The sequence below is a fragment of the Neolamprologus brichardi genome, chromosome 7 (genome assembly GCF_056152115.1).
Source record: "Neolamprologus brichardi isolate AB-2024 chromosome 7, ASM5615211v1, whole genome shotgun sequence".
Lineage (NCBI taxonomy): Eukaryota > Metazoa > Chordata > Actinopteri > Cichliformes > Cichlidae > Neolamprologus > Neolamprologus brichardi.
In genome coordinates, this window is record NC_142110.1 from 52,802,460 (window position 1) to 52,822,271 (window position 19,812).

General features: G+C 42.2%; 1 protein-coding gene across 10 annotated transcripts in view; it reads left to right on the forward strand.

Moving 5' to 3' along the window:
- Positions 1 to 19,812, forward strand: part of dab2ipb (DAB2 interacting protein b) — a 176,719-nt gene that overhangs the window by 137,350 nt on the left and 19,557 nt on the right. For all 10 annotated transcript variants that reach the window (XM_006796814.3, XM_006796816.3, XM_006796815.3 and 7 more), the window contains 5 exons: positions 1,414 to 1,968; positions 16,283 to 16,427; positions 18,303 to 18,447; positions 19,047 to 19,283; positions 19,407 to 19,608. In XM_006796814.3, the coding sequence (XP_006796877.2) occupies positions 1,414 to 1,968; positions 16,283 to 16,427; positions 18,303 to 18,447; positions 19,047 to 19,283; positions 19,407 to 19,608 (1,284 nt within the window). The remainder of the gene's footprint in view (positions 1 to 1,413; positions 1,969 to 16,282; positions 16,428 to 18,302; positions 18,448 to 19,046; positions 19,284 to 19,406; positions 19,609 to 19,812) is intronic.

Sequence of the window (19,812 nt, forward strand, 5' to 3'; positions counted from 1 at the left end):
CGCTCTTTATAATAATGAGGTGATTAACTGAGATAAACAAGGTGAAAACTGGAAATCCTTTGTCGTCTACAAACAGAGAAATTCCCATTAGCTACTTACATTCAGAATACTGCCAGAGCCTCATAGATTTGAAGAGTGAAAGTTGGTTGTCCAGAGGTTGAGGGCGTTGCACACTCAACCTAAGGTCAACCACTTGCAATCAGTTGCAGAAAGCCAAAACATTCAGTGCACTCACTGGGTAAACACCAATTGTGTGATTGTTTTCTTTCTAAACTTAAGTATTTTTATCAAGGCTAACCAAACTGCAGTTGAAGAATGAAAAAGCTTTTAAAGAGCAAACAGCAGCATATTTAGTTACCCTTTTAATTTCCTGCTTGGTTACGTCAAATGGTAGAACTTTAATTATCATGTGCGCAGTGACTCAGCACATGAATCACGCAAGTCAAGATATTTGCCGTCTGTTGGAGAGATTAATAAGGAAGTTAAGTGAGTGCTCATCATTTGGAGGGTTTATTCTCTAGATTTGTGGGGGACGGACCTGGAAGGGAACGCAAGTGCGATCCCTTGACATTCCTTGAAGGTTTATGTAAGACTGTGACATAACCAGGCAATATGTAGAAGAGCACGATGATATTTTGATAGAGACATATGTATGTTTTTCAGTTACAAATAGAAGCAAGTTAAAAAGCCTTGGGGAGGAAAAAAAAAAGGCCCGTCTTTTCTTTGTAGGTGTCTGTAACTCAGCTTAGCGCCTCAAATTTCAGCTCCCCGTTTCATGTAGCTGCACTTAAATGAATGGCGGAGACATCAAAAATAAGATGAAGAGCAACAGAAACACGAAGCGTAAACGAAATTTAACTGCACCATTAAAAAAAATGTGAAACGTATTCAGATACCGGTGAGTTCTGGGCACTCCAGAGATCTAAAGTAGTTCTTGTGATTGTAAGATGCTCTGCCACTTCTTTTTCTTTTTTTCCCTCTTTTTTAAAATAATGTAATTCTTATCTCCTCTCTTCTTTTTGGGAGGTAGTTTTCAAAGGCAGTGTGAATAATGGGCCAAAAATAGGCCCGCTCTTGGCAAAATCAATTGATGACATAAGAATGGGTTAGCACTCTGTGAAATAATGTCGGATATTTCTTAGCTCTTTAATGATCGGGAATGGAAGGGAGAAAGGGTTTTTTTTTAAATTGCTTCAGTGAAATGTTTGAAATACTGGCGAGGTTGTTTTTGACTCTTGAAGCGGTGAGACTTCCCTGTCGGGGTCTGATCTCGAATTTTATCAGTTTGCTTTTCCAACTATGTGGTTTGTTTAGTGGATTTGTTCACTGCCTTTTTTTATTCAGTAATTTTTTTTTTATCATGTTGCTTTTAAAAATTTGATCAAACTACTTCCTGTCATCTTCCGTCTCCAGGACAACAGCCGACGGGTCGAGAACATGCTGAGGCTGTGGATCATCGAAGCCAAGGATCTGCCGGCCAAAAAGAAATACTACTGCGAGCTCTGCCTCGACGACTCGCTCTACGCCCGCACCACCTGCAAGCTCAAGACCGACAACGTCTTCTGGGGAGAGCACTTTGAGTTCAGCAACCTGCCCGCCGTCAAGACCATCACAGCCCACCTCTACAAAGACACCGACAAGAAGAAAAAGAAAGACAAAAACAACTACATCGGACTCATCAACATCCCCGTCGCAGCTGTCACCGGGCGACAGTTTGTGGAGAAATGGTATCCCGTCAGCACCCCGAACCCGCCCAAGGGCAAGACGTCTGGTCCCATGATTAGAATTAAGGCACGCTATCAGAGCATGAACATCCTTCCCATGGAGATGTACAAAGAATTTGCAGAGTACACTACCAATAACTACATGCTACTGTGCTCTGTGCTCGAGCCTGGGATTAGCGTCAAGAACAAGGAGGAGATGGCGTGCGCGCTGGTTCACATTCTGCAGAGCACTGGCAAGGCCAAGGTTAGTAGCAAAGAGCCTTTATTTCAGATGTTTCCACGTACCTTGCCATGAGGTAATGACAAGACATTATGAAAGCTCACAGGGGTTAACTGTTCCTCCGCTGCCTGCTCATCTTGTGAACTGTTGACCCTCTCCTCTGCTGTAATGCAGAGCAGACAAAGACCAGACAGACAAGTGATTTCCTCTCGCTGCACCAGCCTGTATTACAGTTTTAACTCAAGCTAATCCCTCGCACATATCCCCCCGCAGCGCTCCGCAGCATACCGATGCAGGACCGAGCACAATACGTCCACTGCTTGTCTGTAGCACTCCAAGCACAGGGATAGATTAGCTCACCACAGTGGTAGCTAAGCCTCCCATGACAGCAGGTCGTTGGGACTCAAATAATCTTCCATCAGTCTAAAATAGCTGCCTTTGATTTTTCTTTGACGGCACAATATTTGTGTTTTCAGCGGGTAAAACATGATGCTATTTTGACCTTACATACTGTAGCTATGAAAAAAGTGGAAATTTGTGTCAAAATCAAGTTTTATGAGCACATATTGTTCTGACACAGTATGTGGAGAAAAGCAGTAGGTTTTAGGTTGTGAAATAATGGGTCCTTCATTGTGCGTGGTGCTGTAGTAAAACGCTACCGTCTGGTAACAGCACAACTAAATATTCCATGATTAACTAGTAGTGGGATTTATGCTATATGGAATTGTTTGGGAACCACAGCGAAGTGACAGATCACGTAAAATGACAGAGCCTGGTTGTCAAGTGCTGAGGTGCATACTAGATAAGGCCCTGATGCTTTCAAAGCTCATTAACATTAGCACAAAAACTGTGTGCTGGGAGCTTCCACAGTGTGTCTTTTGGCCCTTCTCCCTCCTCTAACCCCACAGATGGAGCAGATGGCCGCCTCTCCCCTGAGCCTGGTTTTACTGCAGGTTTCTTCCTGTTAAAAGGGGTGTTTTTCTTTGCCACTGTTGCCAAGTGCATGCTCGTAGGGGGTTGTCTGATAGTTGGGGATTTCTCTCTGTTATTGTGTACCATGAGGTGAATGGTAAATGGCCTGTATTTGTATAGCGCTTTACTTAGTCCCTAACTAAGTAACTGGTGATGGTAAGCTACATTGTAGCCACAGCTGCCCTAGGGCGCACTGACAGAGGCGAGGCTGCCAGACACTGGCGCCACCGGGCCCTCTGACCACCACCAGTAGGCAACGGGTGAAGTGTCTTGCCCGAGGACACAACGACCGAGACTGTCCAAGCCGGGGTTCGAACCGGCAACCTTCCGATATTGTTGTTTTGATTTCACACTATATAAAATGAATTGAATTGAACTGAATTGAAGTTGTGTCTTTCACAGGCTCCTGTAGGTGCGCTATGTATTAATGTCTATCACATCAGCATCACCTCGTCTTTTCGGCCTCGTCAGTTTCCAGCCACAGTTTCTGTTTCTGTTTAGTTTGCTTGTCAGTTTCTCATCAGCAAAGCTTTGGACTTTCTTTGACTTTATCCCGGCTCAGTGGGGCGATGAACGATTAGCGCTTAAGAAGTGATGTCAGTACACAATGTACTGCCACTCTGCTGGTTTTAGGCTCAGCACTGATAGCTGCTGATTGATGGGTGGGGGGGGAGGCCGCCCCTGGTCCCCGCAGAGATGGCTGCTTCCTTAATTACTTTCAATTAATCCCAGACATCTGAGGAAAACACTGGTACTCTTAGTTCTTTCTCACCTCCTCCCCGGTCTTCCTTCCCTGCTGCTAGATGCACATATGCTGGAGCTGGCAGCAAGAAGTGCTACTCCCAAATGCTCATCTTAAAAGAGAGACACAGATAATTTCCCGAATACATCTGTGTTTCAAGAAAAGTCCTTTTAAATGTAGCCTTGCATGCTACATACTGACGCCTTTAGAAGAAGAGGCAAAGAAAAGTCTGAGGTTTGATTTGAGCACAGACTTAATGATAGCTGCTCTTGAAATGCGGAGTGTTTGTTGTGTTAACTACTGCAGCTTCTTTCTTTCTGTCAAGGCTTCAAGACATTGTAAAGTGGTCTGACATTTTTAGGCGGCTTACTCACAAAAGTGTGTTGGGTTTTTTTTTTTTCCCTTTAGCCTTGATAAATCAGAGATGGAGAGATAGAGCAGTCACATCTCGCCAAACAGCACCCTGTATCTCCAACAAATCGCTTATTCTAAAATACTTTTAAGCCTAATGATGATGTTCTGTGCTGCTGAACACATGCTTTAAATGGAGACGTTTCTGCGTGCATTGTAGAGTTTGTTCAATTTGGCGATTAAGTGTTTTTCATGTCTTGCCAACTTACTTACAGTCTTCCTGAGAATTGGTGAGTTATATTTAGGAATCGAGCAATTTATTTGTGCTGAGATAGACTCTGGGAAATCATGTAGGCTCGGCTTTCTGCAATTGTTTAATAAAGCCTTTGGTTATTTACTTCCCTCGGTATTATTGTGTCTTCTAACTAGCCAAGCTCAAGTCAAATCCATGAGTCATTTTTCTCAAATTCAGTCTGCACCAGACTGGATTTTGGCAGCATTGGACGGTGACAAAAAAACACAGCACCCGGTGGGGTTGAAGTGGAGGTGAAAGTGTCTTTGTGGTCCTGCTGATGTGTGTTGTCTTTAATCTCCCATGCACAGGTCAAAACCAGCTTCTAAGTGGAGCTGAAGTTGTTAGATGCAGATTTCAGGCTGCCGCAGTCACCAGTATGCAACACTCCTCGACTTCTGTTTCTTCTTGTGACATTTTATCACCCATCACCAACTAATTAAGCCCTGCATATTCTGCTCTGTTGCACTCCTTTTCTCTGGCCCCCCCTCCCACTTCCATCTTTGTCTCCCTTCATCTCTCTTTCATGCTTCGTAGCATCTCGAGGCCAAAGGTCTCTGGAGAGATGTCATTACTGATGCTGTATTGATGTCTCGATGCATCGGTGAGCATAGGCACACCCTGCTTCACTGCATGCAAGAGATTATGCGCACACCGTTGTGTGATCACAAGAATTTAGCAGGCAGTTTATGACCATTAAGCCCAGGTCAGATTACATACATTTATTCACACTTCAAAATAATGCTTACTTATCTTATATTGAGCCTCGTTGTAAAGAAGCTGTCTTAAAAGGAAGGGAGCTAAAAAGTTCCCTTCCTTTTAAGACCATCCTCACTTTCCAGCTTTGTTCTGATTGGCTGACCCTTCACAAGTAGAAAGCTTGAGTCACAGATGGGTAGGGGGCAGTGTTCACAGCTAGAGCTGTGTGCCTAAGATGACCATGTTGGGCTATCCTTCCAAAATGCCAAATGTAGAAAAACTGCTTGAAATTTAGTATTTAAAAGTTATATTCTTTTAACTGCAATTTGGGGATTAGTATAATTATTGTGTGAGAAATCCAGTTCTTAATAATTCTGCAGGTTTTTGGTGCTGTTAGGACTCGACATTGGGTCCATTCTTACCCTGTGGGAAATGGTGTTTTGTCTGTACACCCAAGAAACACCATTTGAAGGTCCCCAATGACAATAACAAGCCATCTGCTGTATTGGAATTGCCCGGAGAAGTTTACCTTCCCTTTTTTTTTTAAAAGAAAATGTGGAAATATCCACTACTGGCATTATTGATCACGTCCTCTTGATACTTCAGCCCTCGGGAAGATTATGTTCTAATTTTGTTGCCGCTCATCTTAGCTGGCTGTGCGAAGCGGCGATAAGGATAATTCATTTTCATGATAACTGGCCAGAGGGCGGGGGCGTCCCAGTTTTTATGCCGTAGCGTTTTATGTCACAGCTCCTCGAGGTAAAGTAACGGTCCTGCTTAAGAGGGAGAAATATGTGGGCTCTCCTCTGTGCATTCTGTTAGTAAATTAGTAAGTCAGCCCGCAGCACAGCCTCACTTGTGTTAAGCGTTTTATTAATGTATTTTGCACTGTCATCAGCAGGTAGCGATGCTCATTGCGCAGCTGTGGCACACAGGCACAGTCGGCTTGCGCAAACACAATATAGTGTGACAAATGATTTACCAACATAACATAAAGGGCTCGGGTAGTTTTTGTATTCCTTTGGGCTTTTTCATTGTGGCTCGGAATGAATCGGTTGTCCCTTGACGGGGCCGGTGAGCATTCAGAACTTGATGGCGGCTTGTCAGTGGACACCCTCCCCATTAACAGGAATAATGTGATTAGTGTATAATACACACAAGAGGGCACACTGAGGACAATGTCCTAATGCTATAGTGTGCTGGCCCCTTCAGCACACTGGAAATAACTGTAAAGCACGTCAGTGTCCTTGCTCCTCTCAGCGTCTCTTGTGTATTTGCGATATAGATGCGGCACATCATACCGTTTGACTTTATAATCATTCCGCCATGATTTTTATTGACCTTCCCCTGACAGCGTGGGGTGACACGAGCGGTGAAAGCATTTGAGCAGCATTTTCTCCAACAGGAGGAGAAAACTAAATAAGGGAGATGAAGACGGAGCATACAGAGTGGTTTTGTTTCACCTTGTAGCAACACTGCTTTTGACTGTGGAGCCAGACAGCAGCAGGGAGGGAAAACATTCAGCTCTACAGCGATGCTCGGCACACATTGATCTTGGAAGTCTTTTGACATATCTGCTCGCACTAAAAATACCTGCAGTCTCACTCTCTTCTGCTCTGTCTCTGCTCTCTCTGGCTGTTTTTTTTTTAATTGTTAATTTTCTTGCTTTTACCTGCATAGCATGCATTCATGTGCAGCGAAAGGCATACCAATAAACAGCACGAACGCGGTGCTGAAACAGGAAAAAATCTGAAATTTTGAAATGTAATATATATGCAAGTTCTGTTTGATGTTCCCCAGCTTTAGCAACATGCTGAGCCTCACTCAAAGTGAGCTTCAGTTCGACTCGCTAGGCCATCTCAATTTTGTGCCGGGTCACCTTTGATCTTCAAGTTCCCTGTCCCCTCAGCGAAAGTGCCTCCATTTGCTGCACTTGTAGGGAAGAAAGTCGATGGTCATGAAGCTAAAAAATAAATAAGAATGTGAAATAGAAAATAGAAAGATGTGACTCTAGTTTGGGTGGTTGCTCCAGACTTAAATACTTCAACATGTAATGGAGGGATTTCTAACACGGGCGTTCATCCTCCAATATGTATTAATCTTCTGAAGAAATTTTCATTTTGGAATTAATAAGATATAGATTGTACAAAGGTCAGGATTTAACTGAATTAAATTAGAATCTAATGCTAATTACCAAATGTTTTTATGCTAATGCAATAATCATGGTCACTGTGATACTTGGCAAACATCAGCATTCTTGTACATCAGTGTGAATATTAGCATACCGAGAGTTGGCTCAAAGCGCTGCTGCACCGGGTGCATTTTCACAGACACTCTAACAAGATGTTGACTTTTAATTTTGCCTTTAAACAAACCTTCAGTGAGTTAATATTAATCTTAGTGGGGTATGTGTTCTGGGTTGTTTACACCAAAAAATAAAAAAAAAACAAAAAAAAACACCTGCAGTAGAAACAGGCAGGAATGACTCATCAACATCTAATGACTTAATATGAGCCTTGTGATCAAGGTCTACCTCCTTTGTGGGTATAACGCTTTAGGACCACACGATGCATCCCTGCAGAAATAAAAACAGGGGTTAGATGTTAACATGTTTTTTGCAGCTGATGACATTAGCTGTAAAAACCTGGTCAAATCTATCATCATAATGATTATCTGCACCAGCAGCTAAATCAGGAGTGTTGCAGGCTTTCCGGTTTTTGTGTGCAATGACAAATGTCTGTGCCTACGGGAGGAACCGCTTCCATTTCCGTCCAGCCTCTGGTTCTCTCTGTCAACCCAATGTGACCCTCACAGGAAAAGCTGCAGGGCTACAGTGCTGTAATATTATCCACCAGAGCCCACAGGGGGGAAAGACCAGAGAGGGCAGCAAGTGATGGAAAGATGAGGAGAGTGAAGTTGGCTCATTGGTCAAAATGTTAATGTTGATGATTTTTGCACCCAAATGTATTGTTTTTTTGTTTTTTTTTAACTTACTGTTTTTAACCTAATGTTTAGCTACCACCTTGTAGTGTGGGGGACATTACTCCTTACTTTTCTGAATAGTAATGCAGTATGCAACTTAATTACTCACCAAACAAAGTAATTGATTACACCACTCATTCCATTACTTTCTTGTTACGCCATCAAATGACCTAAAATGCACAGTCTCATAATTACCATTTAACAATATAAACCTTAGACCACACTCCAATACAAATCCCTATCCTAATGAGGACCAACTGCATCTTTCTAGTAGTCTTTAGGTGTGAACACAAAGCACAGATGAAAACAACCTAAAGGGACTTCAAAGTTATCACCATAGTGATTTTACGTTAGAAACATGAACAAGCAGAAAAGGAGGCTGCAGCGCAGCAAGCCTGAGTGCTCCTCACTGCCTTGATGCCTTGCTGAGTTACATTACTGTTACTGAAAAATAGAATGTGATTACATCAATTATGTTGCTGTCTTGTAGTTTACATACTGGCACATGGATAGCAATAGTTAAAGTTTTTCTTCTCCCTGCTCTCACCTTCAACCGTTCATGGTAGATGCCCCTCCCTGAGCCTGGTTCTGCTGGAGGTTTCTTCCTGTCAAAAGGGAGTTTTTCCTTCCCTTTGTTGCCAAGTGGCTGTTCATAGGTGGTGGAGGGGAGGCAGTTGTTTTGATTTAGGGCTACATGAATAAGAGTGAAATGAATTGAACCACCAACAAGTAACTTCTATGTTATGTGATTTCCAATAATTCTGAGTAGCTCCTCAGTCTGTGAATCTAGCTCTGCTAAATATTGTTTTTAGTCACGGGAGAGGGAGACAAATGAATAAACAAAAAGCATTTATGCCGAATTGAAACCTTCATCCATGCTCTGTTGGACATCGGTGGAATCAAATTCGAGGCACCGTGAAAGAAAAGAATTAGCACTGCTATGAATTAATTTCAGTAGTTTGAATTCTGTCACGTACATTTTCTACACCCAACACAGCGCAGTGTGCATTTATTCTAGCCACTGAATGTAAGATAAATTGATCTGTCAGTATGAGAGACACATATAGACAGTTTTAAAGGGAAAGAGTTCAGAAGAGCATGTCGTTACCGAACATCTTTTTTTTCTCTTTTTCTCTTCTCCTGCCCCATTACTTCCTTTTAAGGTATTTTATTGCTCTCACTGTTGGATGTCTTCTTCATATTGCCATAGAAACACAAAAAAAAAATCTCTGAGCCAGTGCAAAACATAAACATGACCCCTTTTTTGTGTGCTTCTCCGCTCTCCCTCTTTTCAAGTCTCAGTGTTAGCCTTGCGAAGCACAGCAGTTGGAAAGTGTGCCATTTAAAATATCAGTGCTTCTTGTTGTCTTTGTCATTGTCAGAGGCTCTTGCAGTGAGAGCCCTGATTGTTATCGTGCAGATTATCACGTCTCCTCGGCCCTCAAAGGCCGTGTGTTTGGATTTCAGCTCCAAAGCACATGCAGACACTTGCAGAGGAACATCACTGAATATAGATGTGACACCGCTTTAATGGCAAAGTAAACCAATACATAGAGAACTTCAACTTTCTCAACAGGAGTTTGTTCCCTACTATTTATTAGATCTAATGAGCCTTGCTGCACTGCCTAGCCTCCCTCTGACCCTATAGTAATATCACCCTCCTTTCTCGGCGCTCTGTGTGTTGGGTTTTTTTGAAGCATGGCCTGCTTGATGAGATGTGGCAGTGATATAGAGAGCGTTCTAGTTCTCCTTATTAGCACTGAAGCGGAGGGAAGGGGCGGGGGCATAGGCAGCAGGATTGAGGGCGTCAGAGAAAAGGCTGGAGGGAATAGGAAGGCACTCCAGACACTTTTTAGGACACGATTGCTCAGACCATTTAGATGCTAGTGGTTATGTATTACACTAAATTATGGTCTGCGTATAATAACTCAGCGCTGTTCTGAGTTTGAATTTAAAGTCCGCGCAGTCGTTTGTTTTTACAATATGCAGGTATTGTAGAAATACCACTTGACAAGACTTAAAAAGTCAAGCCACTGAAAACCTTTTCACACTGACCTTCATAGTCCACAGAGGATAAATCTTGGTGACTTTTGCAATACCCTTGTTTATCCTCTTGTGCCACCCAGTGGTTAGTTTTTGTTGTCCATTTTTCAGAAAATGCAAAATTATTTCATTTCCCATCATCCTCTTCTGCACTAGTTTTCATACCCCCGTTCTTCGACTGTCTTTTATTAGTTTCTTCGGTTGAGTTGATTTGTTTTTGGTTAATAATAAAATACAAATATGTGACTACGTACACCCGATGGCCACTTTATTAGATACACCTTGCTAGTACCGGTTGGACCCCTTTAGCCTTCAGAGCTCCCTTAATTTTTCATAATGTAGATTCAAAAAGGCTGATATTCCTCAGAGATTTTGCTCCTTATGGATGCAATGGCATGATTACACTCTGCAGATTGGTCAGCTACACAGTCATTATGGAAATCTACTCTTCTACCCCATCCCAAAGGTGCCTTATTGGATTGAGATCTGGTGGCTGTGAAGGTCAGTGAACTCAATATAATGTTCAGGAAACAAGCTTGAGATGATCTGAGCTTTGTGACATGGTACGTTTCTTGCTTGAAGCAACCATCAGAAGAAGTACACTGTGATCAAAGGGATAGACATGGCTGGAAACAATGCTTGCTTGTTTTCACGTTGCTTACACCAATTTCGATCCTACCATCCAAACGTCACAGCAGAAACTGAGACTCATCAGATGAGTTCATGTTTTGGTTTTTTCTTTCTTTTTTCATTCTTGTAGTGGCACTTGGTATGGTCTTCTGCTGCTGTAGCCCACTTACTTGTGAGTGTTGTGCATTCAGAGATGCTCTTCTGCAAACCTTGGTTGTAATTGTATAACTTGTTCCGCGCAAAGCAATCTGGCCATTCTCCTCTGACCTCCACCATCAGCAATGCTTTTCTCCCAGAGAACTTTTTCAGACCATACTCTGTAAATCCTAGAGATGATTGTGGATAGTAGGATTAAGCATAATCCCTGTAAATCTGCATTTTCTGCAATACTTGGACCAGCCCATCTGCCACCAACAACTATGCTGCCTTCAAAGTCACTGAAATGATCTTTCTTCTATGTTCTGGTACTCGGTTTGAACTTCAGAAGGTCTACATACCAAAGTGAAAAAAAGAGAATAAATAAAGCATCTGGCCCAATGTGCCTCTATATTCACCCTCTGGTGTTTGAAAGTGTTAACATTAAGCTACACAAGGCCTGAATTGGCACTTATAATGATCACTCAATGCACTTAGTGGCCACATTCACACAGTGCACTTGATCAGTCCCTCATCCACACACAAAAGCCCTCTGAGGCTCAGGGAGAACATGCAAACTCCATACAGCAAGGTTCAAACCCAGAACCTTCTTGCTGTGAGGCCACAGTGCTAACCATTACACCACCGTGCCACCAGCTTCAGATATTTCTTTCATTGGCGTTGTGATCTTGCTCGTATTAGCATATAAAGGAAGAGACAAATTGCCACCTTCCTGTTTTGTGTTTCCAGCAAAAAGCCTGTGACTCTAAAATAAGGACAGTGACAACACTACCATGCTGAAACTAGACAACTTTGAAATTAAAAATAACCAAAGAAGTGGGCAGAGCACTGATATTTTTAATAGCACAGTCAAATGAACCAGGTTACCAGTCACCACATAAAAGATTATAAACCACACCAAGGAGCTTGGTCAAAATAATGTATGCAATGTGTACCTCATGCCCATGTTAACAAATTATAGACTTGCTCACCTCAAACTGGAAGTCGTGGGCTCTGTCTTCTTTGTATTAGAGGGGATTGCATCTAATTTTCAAACTACCAGCAGAAATGACTGTTCATTTTGCCCGTCTTGATGTCTCTCTGTTTGCTTTTCCCCCATCTCTCTCCTCCTCCTCCCCTTCATTTGACCGTCCTCTCTAATAACACTGGGATTGGCCTCACTTCAGTAGCCACACTAGGCACAAAAAGCAGAGAAAATGAAGCAGCTGAGTTAAGGGAGAGACCTCAGGTCTAATTACGTGCTGGGTGTCCATTCACAACAGCCATCAGCTTTCTTTAGTGATATATGTGGCGTGTGCTGTTTTGCCTTATTTAGTAACAGATTTAAAAAAAGAAAAAAAGAAGTTGCACAATCCGGTACATTCTTGACAAAATAGCTTTGTAATAAACAACAGATACACTTAACTTGTAATTGGCATAGGTGAGAGGCCTCTATCAAAGAACGTCATCCAAATAAGGGTGATTTACAGTCCCCATAGAGCCCCAATCCTCTTTGGAAGTTGCTATGGTGGTTTTACAAATAGATTTAATGCGTCTTTTTAATCATGAGAAGAAGTAAACTCCACTCGGATAGGTCTGAGCTTTGTACGTCTGAAAACTTTCAAGGACTTCCCAAAACTTTGAGTTCTGTGAGGTTTCACAGGGGAGAAAGAGCCAACAACCTTTTTTAAGTGCAGTCACGTATTCTCGCTGGCACTAAAGATCTGGACTCTATTTTACCCACTGGAGTGCATTGTTACGAGTCACATTAGAGTAGCTGGTATTGCTTTCACTTTCTCATCAATGAGCTAACAGTCGCTGTATAGGGATAGATAGTTCACTGTAGCTGAGATCTAATGGCTCAGTCAGACTCAATTGCATTGGACCGATTACAAGTATTCCCAGAGGCTGTGCGTGAAACACTTCTGGGTGATCATTTATGATCACAAAGCAACTGTGAAGGTCTCCCAGTGGGAGGCAACCTGTCTGCAAACAATCACAGTCTGACATGGAATGACTGCAGTCCCTCTCAGACAGATTGGTGCAGCTTTGTAAATAATCGCAGTCTAATTTATAAACACAGACAGATTGCTGCAGGAGACTTAATTCCAGGTGAAATCAGTGGAACTACGTCACTGTTTCTAGATAAATTTCTACATTTCAGTTCCAAATTTATGAGGTGTGGCTGGATGCTGAAAGTAAGTGGTTAATTTCTATTCATGTTGACTCCAGTCAACTACAACCTGATAGCAGACAGATTTGGTTTTATCACCATCTTAATGCACCAATTTCTCAACTGAGTGTGAATGCTCGAGCCCTTTCAGAGGCAATGAGACCCCAATTTCACTTCTACTTGTTTGCAGTAAATTTTGCTCATCCCACAGTGTCCAATCACTGGTTTCCCCAGTGGGATTGGAGCATTAATCAAGACTTTGAAGATGGGTGTGGCCTAACCCAGGAGAGCTAAGTAGCATTGTAAATAGAAAAGCACCATCAGTGGGATCACACTAGCCCCAGCACCAAGGAGTTCTCATAGAGCATATTCACTGTTAAAACACCCAATAGAGATGTCCAATATTGGGACTTGCATTAAAAATTCAAAAGACTGTTTAATAGGCGCCCTCTTCATGCACCATTTAGTCAAGGATCGGACCACACCCCTCTAAATCTCGACTTGTAAAATTAAGTGATTCTGTTTTGCCCTTCCTTACAAAATCTGCCCAGAGACAGACAGACGTATAAACACCTGCCATTGTGGCAGCTTCTGTTACTGTCACCAGAGGCACATGTTCCCAAGATGACACACACACAGACAAACCTACAAGCTGAAAACAATACCAGCCATGCGGTTACAGCTGGTGATAATGTACTGTAGTAATGACTATCAAGTAGTCATGGGACTAAAAACCAATGTGGTGGCGACTGTCATGCCTGGTGTGATCCCATTATGAGATCATTTCTAGTGTTTCTTTTTTTCTGTCCCTTAGTCATCGAAGGTGTTTTGTTTTTGTTTTTTTACTTGTAAAGCCGTTCACACCAGATGATCTTTATATAAATAACATTAAAGTTTGGTTTTTTTCAATCAGTGTCAAAAAATTTCATTTGATTTCATCTTCTTAGAAAACAAGACATAGCAGCTACTTTTACAGCTGGCAAATTATTTTTATATTCACCCATCTAAAAATGACATTCATACACAAATAGCCATCGCACCTACTTTGCACATCAGTGGATGATTGGCTCCCTGTGGTGTATCTTTGATTAGCCAGAGAACGGGATGCTCCAGCAGCTATAGAAACCGTCTGATAGTGTGTCCCCCCACGCAGCACCACCTCCCCCTCCGTTCTTTAAACACTGTCTCCTCTTCCTCTCCCTCCACGCATCTGTCACTTGCGTCTCGTCTCCCTCGCTGCTACGCTGGTTCCCTAGCTTAACAAGCTGCTGGGGGACTTACATGAGAGTGCACCCAGAAATTTGTTGAAGGGATCCAAACAAGTGATGATTCATCCCCAGATGGCTCTATTTCCATCTCTCCCTTTCTTTAATGCCTTAATGCCCGTCTCCACCTGTTTCTGCAGCTCTACAGAGTACCTGATCGATTTGAATTGAAAGGGCTTTTTCTTTTAGATTGATTAAAAAAAAGAGCATCCGTTCCATATATTGCATCTTTAAAAGAAGAAGAAAAGCTTCTTTTAAAAAAACGTTGATGTGATATTTTAAAGTCACAGCTTCTGTTGACAACTAGTCCAGCCATCTTTTGTTTTTGCTGCTCTTCCTTTTGCATGAAGGCGAGGTGCAGAGATCACTCTGCGCATATGAATGAAAGTAAAGGAAACGCCGCCTCTTATTAGAGCTGTGCAAAATATTTTTTGCACATACACAGTTGCATTCCAAGTACGTGTCGATACAAGAAATTATTTTGATTGCCTTCATTTTAGTACAACAACATTCGTGTTCCCATTTCTCGTTTCACACTGAGAAAAAGGTGAAATGGTAAATTACTTATCACGGCGACGTCTTTCATATGATTTCTTGAACGTGTGAGGTTATGAGCCAACTATTAGTCATTAAAGCTGGGTCAACAGTGTTTTTGTAAACAGTTAATCACACCAGCTTCACTTAAAAGAAGTCACTGTCCTGACTAGCTGGTAAACAGGATGTGGCATCTTCCCTCAGTGTGTTAGAGCACAAAAGATCTGTCTGTTATGAAGTTTGCTAGTATAACTTAAAAGGCGTTGCTATGGCTCACCTGTTTGAGCTTGTGACCCGGATGCTGAAAGCCACAGCAGGGGCCTCGGTTTGAGTCCATTGTGTGTGTGTCGTTCCCCCTCTGCTGCTTTCCCGTCCATTTCTGTCTCTGAAATGTCAAAAATCAATCTTTTTGGAACTGTTTTTTTCCCCATTTCTTGAGAGGCCATTTACACACCCATAGTTAGTTTTACAATGGTGTTTGGTTTCATTTCACACAGAGTGAAGTCTGATAGCTTCAGTACAAAAAACTCAAGAGCGTTTGGTCCGCTTATCGACCAAACACGTCTGGGGGAGGAGCAACAAAAGGAAATACAGGAAGAAGCTGCTGTGTTCTGGACTAGTCTGGACACAGAGAATTTACTTCAAGCATTTGGAATAAATCTGTGCAATTTTAATTCATTGTAGAAGCTAGTTGTGACATTTTGTCCACAGTGCATATCTGTGGTACTCTGCCACATCCTGGAATGCAAAGCACACTTGGTAATTGAGTTGGATTGAGGTAGGATCACATTTTCACCTTAAGCAAACAACTCCGGGGTTTGTTAGGAGCTGGAACGATCTCATCTCCTTGGGTGGCTGTGGCTCAGGTGGTAAAGCAGGTCGTCTACCAATCAGGAGGTCGATGGATCCACGGCTCCTCCTGTCCAGTGTGTGTCTGTGAATGTTAGATGTACAAGTTAAGCACTGTGTGAATGAGACTTATAGCAGAAAGCATTTAAAAACAGAAAGTAACCATGTAAGCACTAATCATTTTAATTTGAATTAGTTTTTTTTCAACGGATCATAATTCTAACAGTGAGTTAGAGCCTCTCAAAAGCTGTGATGGCATTTAGTGCTCTGCCCAAAGAACAAATATAACTTTAAGGCTGGACTTGGTGGAGGGAGAGAGAAACTCAATATCCTGTTTTGCTTTGTTTTGCAGCTTCTTTAGGAAGTGGGTGAAAATGAATCAGATGAAACTGTATTCAAGTCCAGGCCTTTTTATTTTTCTCGCCACCACCAACTCTCCCCTGAGGACACATTTTGTTTTCATGGCCATTACACTGAATTTCCATTATGCACTGTCATTTGTTTTTTCTGTTTAGTGTTTTTTTTACTTCCAAGCTCTCACCTTCTCGCACGATTCAGCTCTTTGTATAATTGGACAGACATCTTCATCAACTCATTCATTATGTGCGTGCGTTTTGAGAATAGCAGTTATTAACCTTGTGCTCGTCCGGTTTTGTTTTGTTTTTCTGTAGGACTTCCTCACAGATTTAATGATGTCAGAGGTGGACCGCTGCGGGGAGAACGAGCACCTCATCTTCAGAGAAAACACGCTGGCTACAAAGGCCATAGAGGAATACCTCAAACTGGTGGGACAGAAGTACCTGCACGATGCCCTCGGTTAGTGATTGGAAAGGGAGCTTTCTTCTCCTGCACGTAGACACTTCCTCTGATGTCTGTTTATCCCCCGACCTTTTTTCTAACGTCGAAGCGGAGCGTACACGACACAGGTTGGGAAGGATTAAGAGCAGTTTTATAGTAAATATTAGTAAAGGGCAAATATCACCAGGTGAGCTTGTAAGCTGCCCTGCAGTGGCCTGATGGCTGTTTGTGTGGCTTTATAAAAGTGGCACGTGGAGAACGGAGCCTCAGGTGGGAAGAGGGGAGGAAGCAGAGGTGGCCAGGCAGGTGATAAGGTACGGGAAAATAGAGTTAGTATAAGGAAAAGACAAGTAAGAGACGAGCAACAGTCTGAGGACATAACATAATTAGCACAGTATCAAGCAGGTGGACCAGTGAGAGGGGCGATGATGCACTACAGGTGTGTTTTCCTCCTCTATCTAACATTTAAGTATACGTCCGCCAAACCACACTTTCTAATATCCTTATTGGGAATCATGCCTTTCGGTTTCTCTGCCATAACAGTGAAACTCATGCTGACTGTAAGTCTCTTTTTTTCCCTCAGAGTGGACGATAAGAGAGAAAGACGATGTTTTTCTGTCAAAGGGTGAAATTGCAATACAGGCTATTGATTACTGGGTCATTCCATCCCAACATGGGCCTTCTGTTTGACCGTCTCCAATTTTCGTTAATATTTTATGGTCCAAAGTTTGGACTTATGTAATGATTGCTGTGAAATTTTAGCTTTTTGCCCCTCGAGACACTTGCAGTATTTTTTTTCCACACATTGAAATCAGAGGCAACGTTTCAAGATGAATAGCTCAAACATTTTAAAGAAATATGACAAGTTGTACCAGGAAAAAAAAATAGAATGTCCAAATAGAACAAAATAGAACTAAATGTAATTATCAGATAATAATTTAGTTAAATGTGGGCATATTTTGAAATCAAAATAAATTATAATTAATTTTTTCTTGGTCAGATTTTACCATCAAAGATGAATGAAAATTGCATTTTTTTTTTAAATTTATTGACTGAATATTTCAAGAGAGTCCAGTGAAAATGTCAGGGTTTCATCTTTAATCGTTTTTGAGATGTTAATGTTCAAACTTTGCCTTCGATGTATGTCACTGTGTTTTTCAAAAAAGAAATGGCCTTGAAAGATATTTTTCACAGCGATCATTATGTCAATTCAAGCTTTGGACATTAAAATTTATATTCAAATCAGAGACGGTCGAGGAGAAAATATTCTAAAAATGTTCTTCTGAGAAGAGACAAAACAGCAGCAGCTAATCTGTAAATGGCTCCCAGCCTTTCTGGCACCTATTTTTAAAACTTTATATTTTAATTAATTTATTTATTTATGGTATTCTGCTAGTGTTTGTGTTACTCTTGTCCACATGAGTGTCTCTTTCTGGCTGTCTTCAAATTGCTGCTTGTTTCCTTGCGTGCCTTTCACTTGGCTGACTTCAGACAGAATTTGAGGTCTGGAAAATGATGCATCACTGCGTTGCTTTTATTGTTTGACGTCTGGCTAAGCGTTTGATGTCACTGGACCCAGGGCCGCACAAGGACGGCCAAGCTTTCCTTTTTAGACCACCAGAGACTCAAGACGCTGCTGTTCCATTTTCAGTCACACTGATTAGAGAGGAATAAAAATCTCAGACCACGGGCAAACTTCAAATTCGCTACTTTTATGTGTTGTTGCCTTTTTTTTTTCCCTTTACGCAATACGTCTGCACGACCTTGTTTGGGTTGTGCGAGTCTGACGGCTCTTGTTGTCTTTGAGAGCTCAACTGGACTGATTATATCACATATCAACAAGGAAACATAAGTAAATATGTTCCTTAACTCTTTTTGTTTTTGAATTTGTAGGCGAGTTCATCAAAGCTCTGTACGAGTCGGATGAGAACTGTGAGGTCGATCCATCCAAGTGTTCGTCAGGTGACCTGCCAGAACACCAGAGCAACCTGAGGATGTGCTGTGAGCTAGCCTTCTGCAAAATCATCAACTCATACTGGTGAATGCTGGAGCTTTTATTGTTTAAAAGTGTGTTTAAGTGTCTCCAGTGTGCACGCATCGTAACTTTTATCCAGGCTTCATGGTTTTGTATTATAAACACTGCTACTGAGGGGGCTTTTAATTAAGTTTTATACAATGTAGCAGCAGCTGCCAGATATGTAAATACAAACAACTGTTGTTCTAAGTGTGATTATAGCAATAGCTCAACAATGATTTAAGGAACCTGCTGAGAGCTCCTTACTAAAATTCAAAAAGGAGACGCATCACATGATGAAGGACCCTCATGATTAATGTTCACTCAGCCTACAACCTTGCTACATCCAGCAGCATAGACAGTAATATGTAATACACAAGTGCCGGAAATGAAGTCCTCTTTATATAACACCAGTTTAAAGTAAAGACCCTACTTTAAACGTCTGACAATCAGACGATTAGCTTTGAGCAGCACTTGGTGACAGCAGGAAGGAAGAACTCTCCTTTAACAGGAAGAAACCTCCAGGAGGACCAGGCTCAGGGAGAGGCAGCCATCTACCTTGTCTGAAAGTCTATATTTGGATCTCAGAGAGTAACTTCTCTCCTCTCTCTAAACACCAACAGTGTCTTTCCACGAGAACTCAAAGAGGTTTTTGCATCGTGGCGGCAGGAATGCAGCAACCGAGGTCGACCGGACATCAGCGAGCGTTTGATCAGCGCTTCCTTGTTCCTGCGGTTTCTCTGTCCGGCCATTATGTCCCCCTCGCTTTTCAATTTGATGCAAGAGTATCCCGACGATCGCACGGCACGCACACTCACGCTCATTGCTAAAGTCACACAAAACCTGGCAAACTTCACCAAGTAAGTTTCTGCTTTTGTTGTGTTTTTTTAAAACACCTTCTATTGTTAGAGTAGAATTGTGGACTTAAAACTCTGCTACGTTGTTTTGTCCCCGTTTCTCTGTCCTGCCCCTGTTCCTAACAGATTTGGTAACAAGGAAGAATACATGTCCTTCATGAACCAGTTCCTGGAGCACGAGTGGACCAACATGCAGCGCTTTCTGCTAGAAATCTCAAACCCAGAGACAATCTCCAACACAGCGGGCTTTGAGGGCTACATTGACCTCGGCAGGGAGCTCTCTACATTGCACTCCCTTCTTTCAGAGGTGGTCTCCCAGATGGACCAGGTACTTAAAAATATGTTGGTCATTAGCTGTCCATCAAGATCTGTGTGTGGTCAGCCGTCTGCGAAAGAGAGACAAAGAAGAGAGTGCAGGCAGGGTGGCGTGAGCAAAGATGGGTGTCAGGGGTGATTTGTGACAGAAGCATAGCCGTGAAAGGGAAGGTTTACAAGACAGTAGTGAGACCTGCTGTGATTTACGGTTTGGATC